Source organism: Petaurus breviceps, unplaced genomic scaffold (assembly GCF_028583685.1).
Source record: "Petaurus breviceps papuanus isolate PSGF00001 unplaced genomic scaffold, PetGlider_PUasm1.0 188, whole genome shotgun sequence".
NCBI lineage: Eukaryota > Metazoa > Chordata > Mammalia > Diprotodontia > Petauridae > Petaurus > Petaurus breviceps.
The window spans coordinates 9,456,098-9,468,774 of record NW_027185804.1 but is presented as its reverse complement, the minus strand read 5'-3'; the positions used below and the strand labels follow the sequence as shown (position 1 = coordinate 9,468,774).

Sequence of the window (12,677 nt, the reverse complement as noted above, 5' to 3'; positions counted from 1 at the left end):
GCTTTGCCATTCATTCAAGTATGTCCAGGGGCCCCTTTCACCTGTAGGATCAAATAATAATAATAATATCTAGCATTTATATAGCATCTTAAGACTTACAAAGCACATTAGATATGTTATCTCATTTTATCCTCACAACAGCCCTGTGCTATTAATAGGTGCTATTATTACCCCCACTTTACAAATGAGGAAAATGAGGTTGGGGAAGGTTAAGTGACTTGTTCAGGGTCACATAAAGAATAAGTAATAATAATAATTTGGGGCAGCATTTGAACACAAGTCTTCCTGCATCTAAGTCCAACCTTCTGCCCATTGCACCAACTACCTGCTAATATACATTTCTTTGACATTTAAAGCCCTTCACAATATAGCTCTAGTTTTCCTTTTAAGACTTACACATGTTATTCTGCTTCATTCACTCTGTAATCCAGACAAACTGAACTGCTTTTATTATTTAAAAAAATACGTTCCATCTCCCATCTCTAAGCCTATGTACTGGCAGGCCCCATGCCTGATATGCCCTCTCTCCTTATTTCCACTTCTTAGAATCCCTAACCTCCTTCAAAATGCAGCTTTAAAAAAAGCCTATCCTAACTCCCTCAGTTTTTACATCTATTTATATGTGCACTCCGTTCTCCCTAAAAAGAGCAAAGTCAGAAAAATTAATTCCTCAGCATGTATTCCCTTCTCATCTTGGTCTCTTAAAATTCTTACCTACTTTTGGGATTCAGCAGAGGTGCTAACCTCTGTAGATGGCATTTTCTTTATATTTAAAATTTATTTTTCCTCTATACTCATGGAGTTTATTGTCTAGTTGCAATTACAGCACACACACAAATAACTATAAGACAAAATATAGGTTACATCTCATTAAGTATCTATTATCCACAAATTTAGCTAAGACCTTCTTGAATCTTTATGACAGTATTCACATATGTATATATTTACCATAGCATCCATACGCAGAAATGGACATAAATGGACAGATATAGAAAAATATACATAAGCGCTATTTATATTATATACATACACTCATCAGTGATTGCCATCTAGTAAGCACTTATTAAATGTTTGCTGGCTGACATTACATTACAACCACTGCAGTTGCTACAGGTCCTCTATAAAATGGTGATTCACCCTATTTTGCTTCAATCAAATTAGAGTGAAAGAAATCTAAAAGTTCAATCTAGTCTAATTCCATCATTTTATGTAGAGACGAAGCCATTAAGCTCCAGGCATGGTGATCCCTCAGCTTTTGCAGCAGAACTAAGACTGGAACCCAACTCTCATGACTTTAGTCCGGTTTTATTTATTTTTAAAATTTTCATTTATTTATTTATTTATAGTTTTCAACGTTCATTAACACAGGATTTTGAGTTGCAAATTTTCTCCCCATCTCTCCCCTACCCCCACCCCAATATAGCAAGCATACTGAATACCCCCTACCCCAATCTGTTCTCTCTTATGTTCTACCCAATTTTTTAAACTTTTGTTTTTATAACTTTGATTTCCCAATTCTTTTCCTTCGTCCTCCTCACCCACCCCATCTGGGAAGATAAGCAATTCAATATAGATACATGTGTAGTTACAAGAAACATTTCCATAATAGTTATACTGTGAAAGACTAACTATATTGCTCTCCATCCTATCCCACCCCCCCATTTATTCTATTTTCTCCTTTGACACTGTCCCTTTTTCAAAGTGTTTGCTTCTAACTATCCTCTCCCCCAATCTGCCCTCCCTTCTATCCTCCTCCCTTCTTATCCCCTTCCCCCCTATTTTCCTGTAGGGAAAAATACCCAATTGAGTGTGTATGTTATTCCCTCCTTAAGCCAAATCCAATTTGTTTAAGATTGTAAGAGAGTAAGGTTGACTCATTCCCTTTTACCTTTCTGTTCTTCCCTTCCATTGTAACAGTTCTCTTTTACTACTTTAATGTGAGACAATTTACCCTATTCTATCTCTCTCTTTCTCCTTCTCCCAATATATTTGTCTCTCACATTTTAATTTTATTTTTTAGTTATCATCCCTTCATAGTCCACTCACCCTGTGCTTTCTATCTATGTATACATGTACATACATATACACATGCACACACAAACATATACCCTCCTATACACACATATATATGTATCTACACATATACATACATATATATTCCTTTCAACTGTCCTCATACTGAGAAAAGTCTCATGAGTCACAATTATAGTTTTTCCATGTAGGAATGTAAATAGTTCATCTTTAATAAGTTCCTTATTGTTTATTTTTCCTGTTTACCTTCTCATGCTTCTTGTATTTGAAAGTCAAATTTTCTGTTCAGCTCTGGTCTTTTCACCAAGAATGTTTGAAAGTTCTCTATTTCATTGAATATCCATATTTCCCCTGAAGTGTTATACTCAGTTTTTCTGGGTAGGTGATTCTTGGTTTTAATCCCAGCTCCTTTGACCTCCGGAAAATCATATTCTAAGCCCTGCAAACCCTTAATGTAGAGGCTTCTAGATTTTGTGTTATCCTGATTGTGTTTTCACAATACTCAAATTGTTTCTTCCTGACAGCTTGTAATATTTTCTCCTTGACCTGGCAACTCTGGAATTTGACTATAATATTTCTAGGAGTTTTCTTTTAGGAATCATTTCCTCATCATATATTCCCTCCTGAAGTTTTCTCTGGCTAGTCTGTGCCACTGGTCAGGGCCACCTTGGGTCTGGACCTACTCGACTTACACAGGACTGCAATTGGTTCCCAGCTTGGTGGGATAAGTAAATTCTGTCAACTTATATTTTGCCCTCAGGTTCTAGGATATCAGGACAGTTTTCCTTGAGAATTTCTTGAAATACAATGTCTAGGCTCTTTTTTTGATCATGGCTTTCATGTAGTCCAATAATTTTAAAATTATCTCTCCTGGATCTATTTTCCAGGTCAGTGGTTTTTACAATGAGCTTTTTCACATTGCCTTCTATTTTTTCATCCATTTGGTTCTGTTTTATAGTATATTGATTTCTCATAAAGTCATTAGCTCCCATTTGTTCCAATCTAACTTTGAAGGAATTATTCTCTTCAGTGAGTTTTTGAAATTCCTTTTCCATCTGGGCAATTTTGTTTTTTAAGGCATTCTTCTCCTCGTTGGCTTTTTGGATCTCTTTTGACATTGGAGTTAGTCTATTTTTAAAGTGTTATTTTCTTCAGTCAGGCAGTTGACTCATTTCTCATGATTTTCTTGCATCATTCTCATTTCTCTTCCCAATTTTCCCTCTACTTCTCTTACTAGATTTTCAAAATGCTTCTTGAGCTCTTCCATGGCCTGTGACCAGTTCATATTTTTCTTGGAGGCTTTTGATGCAGGAGTTTTGACTTTGTTGTCTTCTTCTGGTTTTATGTTTTCATCCTCTTTGTCCCCCAAAAAGGATTCTATACTCGGATTGTGCTTCCTCTGTTTGCTCAACTAGACAGCCAATTACTTGACTTTTGAGCTCTTTGCCACAGTAGAACTCTGCTTCCAGAGTGGAGAGTGCAGTGTCCCCAAGTTTCTGGGGTTTTGCACAGCTGTCATCAGAGTTTTTTCCAGGCACCTGCCTCAGAACTGTGAGAAGGACATTCTCTCCACAGCCACAACAAGCTCTGCCACACCAGTGCTCCTCACTTCAAGACCACCACCCAAGAGTGCAACCCAGATCCAAGCAGGGAAAAGTAGGAGAATCCTGCCTCAGTGTCAGCAGAGAGATTCTTGCAAATGCCCTCCAGATTGTCACTTGGTCCCCCTACAATCTGTAATCCAGGAAGCAGCAGCAGTGACAGCAGTTGCAGCTGCTATCACCTCTGCTGCCCTGGGGGCAGGGGCTGGACTGTGCTCTTCTCTCACCCTGGATCAACAGGGTTCCCCAGTGACCTTTTACTTTCTCTTTGGTGTTTATGGGTTGAGAAGTTTGTAAACCACCACAGTTTCCACTCTCCTGAAGTCTTCTCCAGCCAGTCTGTGCCACTGGTCAGGGCTGCCCTGTGTCTGGGCCTGTGACATTCACACAGGACTGCACTTGGTTCCCAGCTTGGTGTGATAGACCCTTCCTGTCAGCCTGTCAGGCTGCCTTTAGAAAGAGATTTGTGGGTTCTGTAGCTCTAAAATTTGTTTAGAGTCATATTTTACAGGTATTGGAGGTGGTTGAAGTGGGAGTTCAAACAAGTTCCTGTTCTTACTCCACCATCTTGTCTCTGTCCCCTCCCCGCCCAGAAGGCATTTTCTATTTTTTCATTGCTGTTAGTGTTCTCTCCCTTAACTTAATTTTGCATTTAGATATTTAATTGTACTCCACACACATCTTATAGTAGAAAGTAAACTCCCTAAGGGTAGGTGTTATTTTTCATTTTGCCTTTATATTCCTAGCATTTAGAATAATATCCTGCACATGGTAGGAATTAGGAAAAAAAGAGTTGTAAAATTGAAAGGAGTAATTGAAGTAAACTTCCCATCATGGAAAGACTAAAGGGATATGGTTTCAAAGACTGACTTTGATGAAAACATTTCTGTATTTGTACCCCTAACCCCAGTAGAATGCTTAGCATAATCAGACACTTAATAGAAATCATTTGATTCATTGATTTATTCTTATGTAGCATTTGACACCTTTGCCCTCTCCCTCTGCTAGGATGCTTTCTCTTACCCAGACTATCTGCATTACATTTTTGGTTCTCCTTTCCTGTATGACTGCTTTACTATTTCACTTTTAATATCTCCTTGGTTAATAATTGAATAATAAATCTCTCTGCACATATATACACACATGTATATATGTGTGCATATATACATACACTAATAGATATGGAGATGTTGTGTGTATGTATCCATATATATCCAAATTGACCTTTGAGAGCTAGTTGGCATAGTGGATAGTGCACTGGGCCTGTAGTTAGGAAGACTCATCTAACCTCAGACACTTATTATCTGTGTAACCCTGGGCAAGTCACTTTAACCTTGTTTGCCTCAGTTTTCTCATCTGTGAGGTGAACTGGAGAAGGAAATGGCAAACCACTGCAGTATCTTCACCAAAAAAAACCCTAACAAAATGGGTCATGAAGAGTAAGACAAAACTGAAAAATGACTAAACAAAAACAAATAAAGTTGACTTCTCTCTTTAAATTATTTATTTACTTTTAGTTTACAACATTCAGTTCCACAATCCCCTGAGTTTCAAATTTTCTCCTTCTTTCCCCTCCCACCCCATGGTGGCATGCAATCAAATATAGGATCTACAAACACCTTCACATTAAACATGAGTCAAGTTGTAAAGAAGGATTATAAACAATGGAGTGAACAATGAGAAAGAAGAAACAGAACAAAACAAAAAGAGAGAGAGAGCAGGTAGTTTGCTTCAATTTTCATTCAGACTCTGTAGTTCTTTCTTTGGATGTGGATATCGCTTTTCCATCATGAGTCTTTTGGAGTTGTCTTATAAGCTTGCATTGCTGAGAGGAGCCGAGTCTATCAAAGTCAATCAGCACAGATATGACGTGTCTGTAATTGTGTACAAAGTTCTGGTTCTGCTCTCCTCACTCAGCATCAGTTCATATAAATTTCTCCAGATTATTATGAAGTCCTTCTGCTCCTAATCTCTTATGGCACAATAATATTACATTACATTCATATACCACAACTTGTTCAGCCATTCTCCAATTGATGGTAATCCCCTTGATTTCCAATTCATTGTCACCACAAAAAGAGCTGCTATAAATATTTTTGTACACATGGTTGACCTCTCTTTTGAACTCAAAACAGTTGGCATGACATTTATACGTGGGTGTCTACTTGAGACCTCAAAACCAACTTAAATAAAACTAAGTCCATCCTTTTGGCACCGAAGCCATTTATTTCCACTCCTTCAGCAACTCCCTCCACTCCATTTCCCCCACTGCTGCCTTATGCCTACTGCCACCATCCCAGTAAAGGTCTTAATTAAATCTTGTTGGGTCTATTGCCATAGCCTACTGCAAGGACTTCCTCCCTTCATTCTCTCCTGATGCTAATACATCATTCATTCCTCTGCCAGAAGAATTTTCGTTATGTTTACCTGTAAGTCATGTTACTCTGCTGCTCTAAATTTACAAGGTGCCTGGAGATAAAGATTCATGTTGATTGAGAATATTAGTGTTTTAAAAATATTTGCCATAGGGGCAGCTAGGTGGTGAAGTGAATAGAGCACTGGCCCTGGAGTCAGGAGGAACTGAGTTCAAATCCAACCTCAGACACTTAGCATCAAAACTAGCCCTATGGACTTGGGCAAGTCACTTAACCCCAAATGCCCTCCAAAAAGCAAAAATATATATATATATTTGCCATATAGTGGATGGCAAAGTGAACTGGCAGGTTCCAATGACATTTATTAAAACATTTACTGGAATTGGATAATTCAGGCTAAAATGAACCTTCAAGATTTGTTCTAATATTCTGGATAATTTCTGCAGTCTCCACTTTGCCTTTGCCAATGCAGTCACAATAAGGAGATATAGATCTCTCAGATGAGGAGCAAAGGGCAGGGGAGAGCTTTACTTTTCTCAGGCTGAAACAAACAGAATAAATTAATCCCTTTGGAAATTGCAGAGACATAAATGTGATATTTTGGGGCTGCAATTAATCCATCAAAGTACACCATGTAGATGCCATTTTTAATAACCTAATGGGTATTTCCAAGAAAGTTCACTGAGGAACTTCTGGGAATCAGTCCCCAAATACCTGAAAATCCAGCATAAATAGGATATGTCATTAACTGTATTTCCTTGAATGACTTCTCATTCCAAAAGGTAGGTTTCATAGACTGATATCCTTTTTCCCCCTGGCCATGTTTATACCCTCCTAATTCTCAATTACACATGCTAATAGAAGGGAAGAGGGACATAGAAAGTCTTTAAAATATTCATTTTATATGAACACACAGGATTCTACCTTCCTGTCTGGTGGCTTTATAAAGGCTGTTCCCCTTGCTTGGAAGCAATTCTTCCTCACACATTCCTTCCTTATCTCTGCCTCTAAGAATCCTTAGCTACTGTCGAGACACAGCTAGGTGCAAGCTCCTACAGAAGACATTCCCCATTTTCCATAGGTCTAAGTGTTCTTTCTCTTAACAAGTTATTTTACATTTAAATATCTGTGTAAATGTTGAACTGCCTCCCTCTCTCAGAATGTAAGCTTTTTGAAGGCAAGTGCTTTCCCCCCCTTTCCTCTAATTTATCAGCACCTATCCTAGCAGGAATTTTAAAAGATTAATTGAATTGAACAGTTGAAGCAAATTTTCCATGGTGGAAAGAACAAAGGGATATAGTTTCAAGCCCCAAATTGGCTTTTTGACCTTGTGAGAGTGGCTAGACCTCTCTGAGTTTCTATTTTTTCATCTGTAATGTAGAGAACATAATGCTTGCCTTACCTATCTCACAGGGTTGTTGTGAGGTTGAAAGGAGAAAGTGTATATGAAATACTCCACCATAAAACTCAGTTCATATAAATGATGGGTACAGTTATTGTTAACTAATTAACTATTGACTAAATGTTAAGTTGGTAAGGATTTATATTTGATTTGGGGAGATGCAGGATTTACTCTGCAGAACATTTTAAAATTGATTTTCTCTTAGCTTGTCTTTTCTGAGAATGTGGTGTAGGGAAAAGATCATTGGGTTTGGAATCTAAGCACTTGGTCCCAATCTCAAGCCCTACCATTCTGCTACCATACACAAATCACTTCCCTTTTCTGAGTCTTGTTCTTCTCATTTGTTACACAAGGTGTCTGGGCTAGATGACCTCAGAGGTCCCTTGCAGCTCTAAATCAATAGACAGGAAAATTGGCCAGAAAAGGAAACAAGGTCCAAGGTGTGTGAAATGGCAAAAGCAGCCTTGCATCAAGATTGTACTAGAAACAATTCACACACATATAAATCAAAGACCTGTTATGTTTTAAAATCCATTAATTAAAACAGGTACTCTAGTGCTGCGATTCTTTGCCTTTATTGTGGCATGGACTTCTTTTGCATCCTGATGAAATACAAAGATCCCTTCTCAGAATAATGACTTGTTACTTATATTCATCATAATTGAAAGAACTGTTAAATTTAAGTTAGAGTTTAATGAAAATAAATATACAATTTTTTCCATCCAAGTTTATGAACCCTCTGAAATCTCTCCATGGACTTCTTGGGGTTTTGTAGACTTCACAATAAGAACACTTATTCTAATCATGTGATTCCATGGTCCATATTACAAAAAAAAGTGTAGGCCTATGTTATTCAGACTGGTAAAAATGCAATATTCCTCTCCTTTTACTTAGGACAAGTCATACTCCCTTTTGGAGAATAATGCCTGCTCCCCCCTTCTGAAAGCTAGGAAGGGAGGAAGAAAAGATAAAGGCAATGGAAAAGTGCATTGGGAGTAATAGTCCTGTAGAAAAAGTATAACCTAATGACATCTTCATGTTTATATTTTGGGTTGAGAGAACACAGCCAAACCCCTTGAAAGGTAGAAGAATGGTAAACCTACAGTTAGTTTCTTCCCTTGACTGATGCTTGGAGTCCAGTAATTCCCTTCTCCTAATCCTAATCCCAATTTGAACACTTGAATGTAATGGGATCTATATTAACATACTAGACTTTTAAAAAGTTAAATGCAGCCAAATATGTGTTTTTATCAGGGTGAAGCTGAGGGTACAATGGGAAGGACAGCATGGTCTTGGTTATGCTAAAGAACCAGTTTGGCAAATCATATTTGGGAGCCATGGGGAAATTGCCACAGTGAAAAAGATGGCCTTTCCTACTGACCTAGCTTGATATGGTATGTGCAAAAGTGAATCAGTTTATCTGTATACATATACTGCAGTACATAGTCTCTTCTATTTGTCAGTAAAGTTACTGGCATGGACTTAAACAGCACTTTAAAGTTTCAGAATGTCTTACACAGGTGATCTCACTTGAGCCTCACAATACCAAAGTCCTTTCCCAATTTTACAGATAGGAAAGTCTATTTCAGAGTCTATCTACTTTGTCATGCTGTCTGTACAAGTTAAGCAAGAGGACCAGATTCCTCTTCATTGTATCCCCAACATTGCCTAGCATAAAGTTCCGCACATAATATACATACATATATATATATATATATATGATATGCACACACACACAAATATTTGTTAGGTAAATATATTATCAAAATAAATTCACTGTTGATATTTAGAGAGTTGTCAAGGAATCACCATTCTTTGTTCACTGTTACTTTCATTTTAAGTTGTTTAAGTTTAATTTGGAGATATAGACCATGATACAACTTGCTGACCCTCCATTAATCTATGGAATTGCACCTCTGCTTACTAAAGGACAGTTTAGATCACCAAAATTACACAATCATCAGTACCCAAGGGTACTGAGATCTGCCATAGATTTTCTAAATGGTCTCTAGAAAAGAATTGCTTAAAATAATGAAGGATATTTTTGAGTGTGAGTGTGTCTATATATTTAAATTCCTAGTGGCCCCATTTCAGTATATTCTTTCACTGGGGCCAGCACTATCAAGAAAGGAAATGTCGGGGCAGCCAGGTAGCACAGCGAGTAAGAGCACCGGCTCCAGTGTTGAGAAGACCTGGAGATCAAATCCCGGGCTCAGACACTTAGCACCCACCCAGAAACACCTGGCCGTGTAACCTTGAACAAGTTACTTAACCCCAATTGCTTAGGGATGGCCAGTTGGCTCAGCGAGTAAGAGCACCGGCTCCAGTGTGGGGATGACCTGGATCATATCCGGGCTCAGATACTCAGCACCACACCCAGAAATAACTGGCAGTGTAACCTTGAGCAAGTTACTTAACCCCGATTGCTTTAAGAAAAAAAAAGAAGAAAGAAAGGAAATGTCACAGTATTAAATTTCTCCAACTATCATTGAGTTTCAATCTTCACTTTTGTCATAGCAGGAATCAAACATGGAGTTTAAACCATCAGGAAACTACACTGCAGTGACCAACTTCCTTATTCTGGGATTGACAGATGATCATATTCTTTGTATCATTCTCTTTGTGCTATTTATGGGGATATATTTATTCACTGTAATGGGAAATTTCTGTACAATTATTCTAATTAGGTTGAGTCCACAGCTTCATACTCCCATGTACCTCTTTCTCAGTCATTTGGCTTTTGTCGATGTTGGGTATTCCACATCAGTTACACCTAACTTGCTAGTGAATTTCATGGTGGAGAAAAACATCATCACTTATCCTGGTTGTGTTACCCAATTATGTTCCCTAGTCACCTTTGGGGCCACAGAGTCCTTCTTACTCACATTCATGGCTTATGACCGCTACATGGCTATTTGTAACCCATTGCTTTACTCTGTGAAAATGTCTGACCAAGTTTGTTCTCTATTAATAGTGACTGCCTATATAGGTGGTTGTTTGAATGGGGTAACTTATACAGGCTGTCTATTGAATTTATTCTTCTGTGGCCCTAATGTAATCAATCACTTTTTCTGTGACTTCTCTCCATTGGTTAAGCTTTCCTGTTATCATGTCTTAGCAGCAGAAATACTTCCTGCTATCTACTCAGCAATAATAATAGCTATAGCTCTTCTAACCATTGCCATCTCCTATCTGTACATCTTCTTCACCATTCTCAATATGAACTCAACAGAAGGAAGACACAAAGCCTTCTCCACTTGTACATCCCATCTCACTGCAGTTACTCTTTTCTATGGGACCATTATTTTCATTTATGTGATGCCTACATCCAGTTATTCCACGGATCAGAATAAAGTGGTGTCCATCTTCTATATTGTGGTGATCCCAATGTTGAACCCCATGATTTACAGCCTGAGAAACAAGGAGATTAAAGATGCCTTCAGAAGACTGGTCAGTAGTAAAAGACATTCTTAATTATTGGAAATTCAATGATGTTAATTAAACAACATTCTTATAAAACACATGAGAAAATGCCATTATGTGAGTAACACCATATAACAGACAGAGTACTAGACTGGTCATCAAAAGAGATTTGGATTTAGTCTCAGCGGTCTTACTGCCCATTTGATCATGGGAACAAGTAAGTTTGTCTCTCTGTGTTTCAGTTTCATCTCTAAAATGAAGGATTTGGTCTAAGTCAGGGTTAGGGAACCTTTTTCTGTTGGAAGGTCACATTCAAGAAACTTCAATTAGATATACTTTAAAATGTATGTTATTTTGTAAAAATCTAACTACTATGTACTTAATAGTTTCAAAAAAATGAAAATTATTTGTTAGTTTTGAACTTACCTTTTAATGACTTTGTTGTGTCTGATTTTTATTGGAAATCATTTGAATATTTGGTTGCAGTATGGAGTTCTGTAGTTTCAGCTGATCCTCTAGATGGTATCAGTTATTTATGTCCTTGGGAGTCTTGATTTGGGCTGGGTAGGAGAATGTAGATTTGAAGCAGTAAGTGGTTGAAAAGCAAGAAAGCATTTTTTGGGCGTGTTGCTGAAGGCATAGGTATTCTACGTCCTTTTTCCCTATTTCAATTGGATCTTTCTTAGCAGCAAATAATGACATTAAAATGTCATCTGCTGAAAGTTCAATCAATCCCATCTGTAGTTCTATAGATGACTTGGTGATATTAACTAGGGTGAGGGTAAAATGCTAATTTGAGTGTGATGTCATAATTCTCAAATTCAGTGAACTTTTCATTGTATTGATTAATTAAGAGGTCTATAATAGCTGAATATTCTTCAAATTATTTGCATAGATCATCCTGCTCATTAATGACCTTTGCTTAACTGGGAAAAAATCTTCTTCCAAAATTTCTTTTTGAAGAAATATTTTGAAAAAAGATAGCTTTTTTTGAAATGCTTAGAGTTTTTGCCATGTATCATATATAGATTTTGTTTTACCTTGCAAAGAAATATTCAACGGGCAGCCAGTCAAGGGGCACCCTGGTGGCACAGTGAGTAAGAGCGCTGGCCCCAGAGTCAGGAGAGCCAGGATCGGTTACAGCTTCAGATACTTAACATCCACACAAAATAACTGGCCGTGTAACCCTGAGCAAGTTACTTAACCCCAATTGCTTAAAAAAAAACAAAGAAATATTCAAGTCATTTTGATTTGACATATCATGCAGAAATGCTGCATTCCTATAGAAATCTTCTTTCTGGGCAGCTAGTGGCACATTCAATAGTGCACCGGCCCTGGAGTCAGGAGGACCTGAGCTCAAATCCAGCCTCAGCCACTTGACACAATTACTAGCCATGTGACTTTGGGCAAGTCACTTAACACCATTTGCCCTCCAAAAAGCAAAAAAAAATCTTCTTTCAATAATTCACATTGCTTATTTGTTCTGTAAAATTTGGATTTAGTCAAAAGGCTGCACTTAAATACCTAGAAGGCCACACGTGACCTGAAGGCCAAAGGTTCCCCACCCCTGGTTTAAGTGATTTCTAATGTTTGTGGCATAATTAAAAGAGTGCTGGATTTGGAATTAAATTCTTCTTTGCCATTCTCTGACTATGTAACCAATGGGTAACAAGTATAACAATTCACATTTGTATAGCTCCTGCTATGTGCCAGGCACTCTGCTAAGTGCTTTATGAATATTTGAACCTCACAACAACCCTTGGATGTTGGTGCCATTATTATCCACATTTTACAGATGAGAAAACTGAGTCAGGTTAAATAACCTGCATCACAAAAGCTATTAAG

At 37.8% G+C, this 12,677-nt stretch overlaps 1 protein-coding gene across 1 annotated transcript; it reads left to right on the top strand.

Moving 5' to 3' along the window:
• Positions 1-9,536: 9,536 nt before the first annotated feature.
• On the top strand, positions 9,537-10,883 carry LOC138163395 (olfactory receptor 5P80-like). The gene has a single exon (XM_069090894.1). The coding sequence runs from the start codon at positions 9,939-9,941 to the stop codon at positions 10,881-10,883; it is 945 nt and encodes a 314-aa protein (XP_068946995.1). The 5' UTR covers positions 9,537-9,938.
• The last annotated feature ends 1,794 nt before the right edge of the window (positions 10,884-12,677 follow it).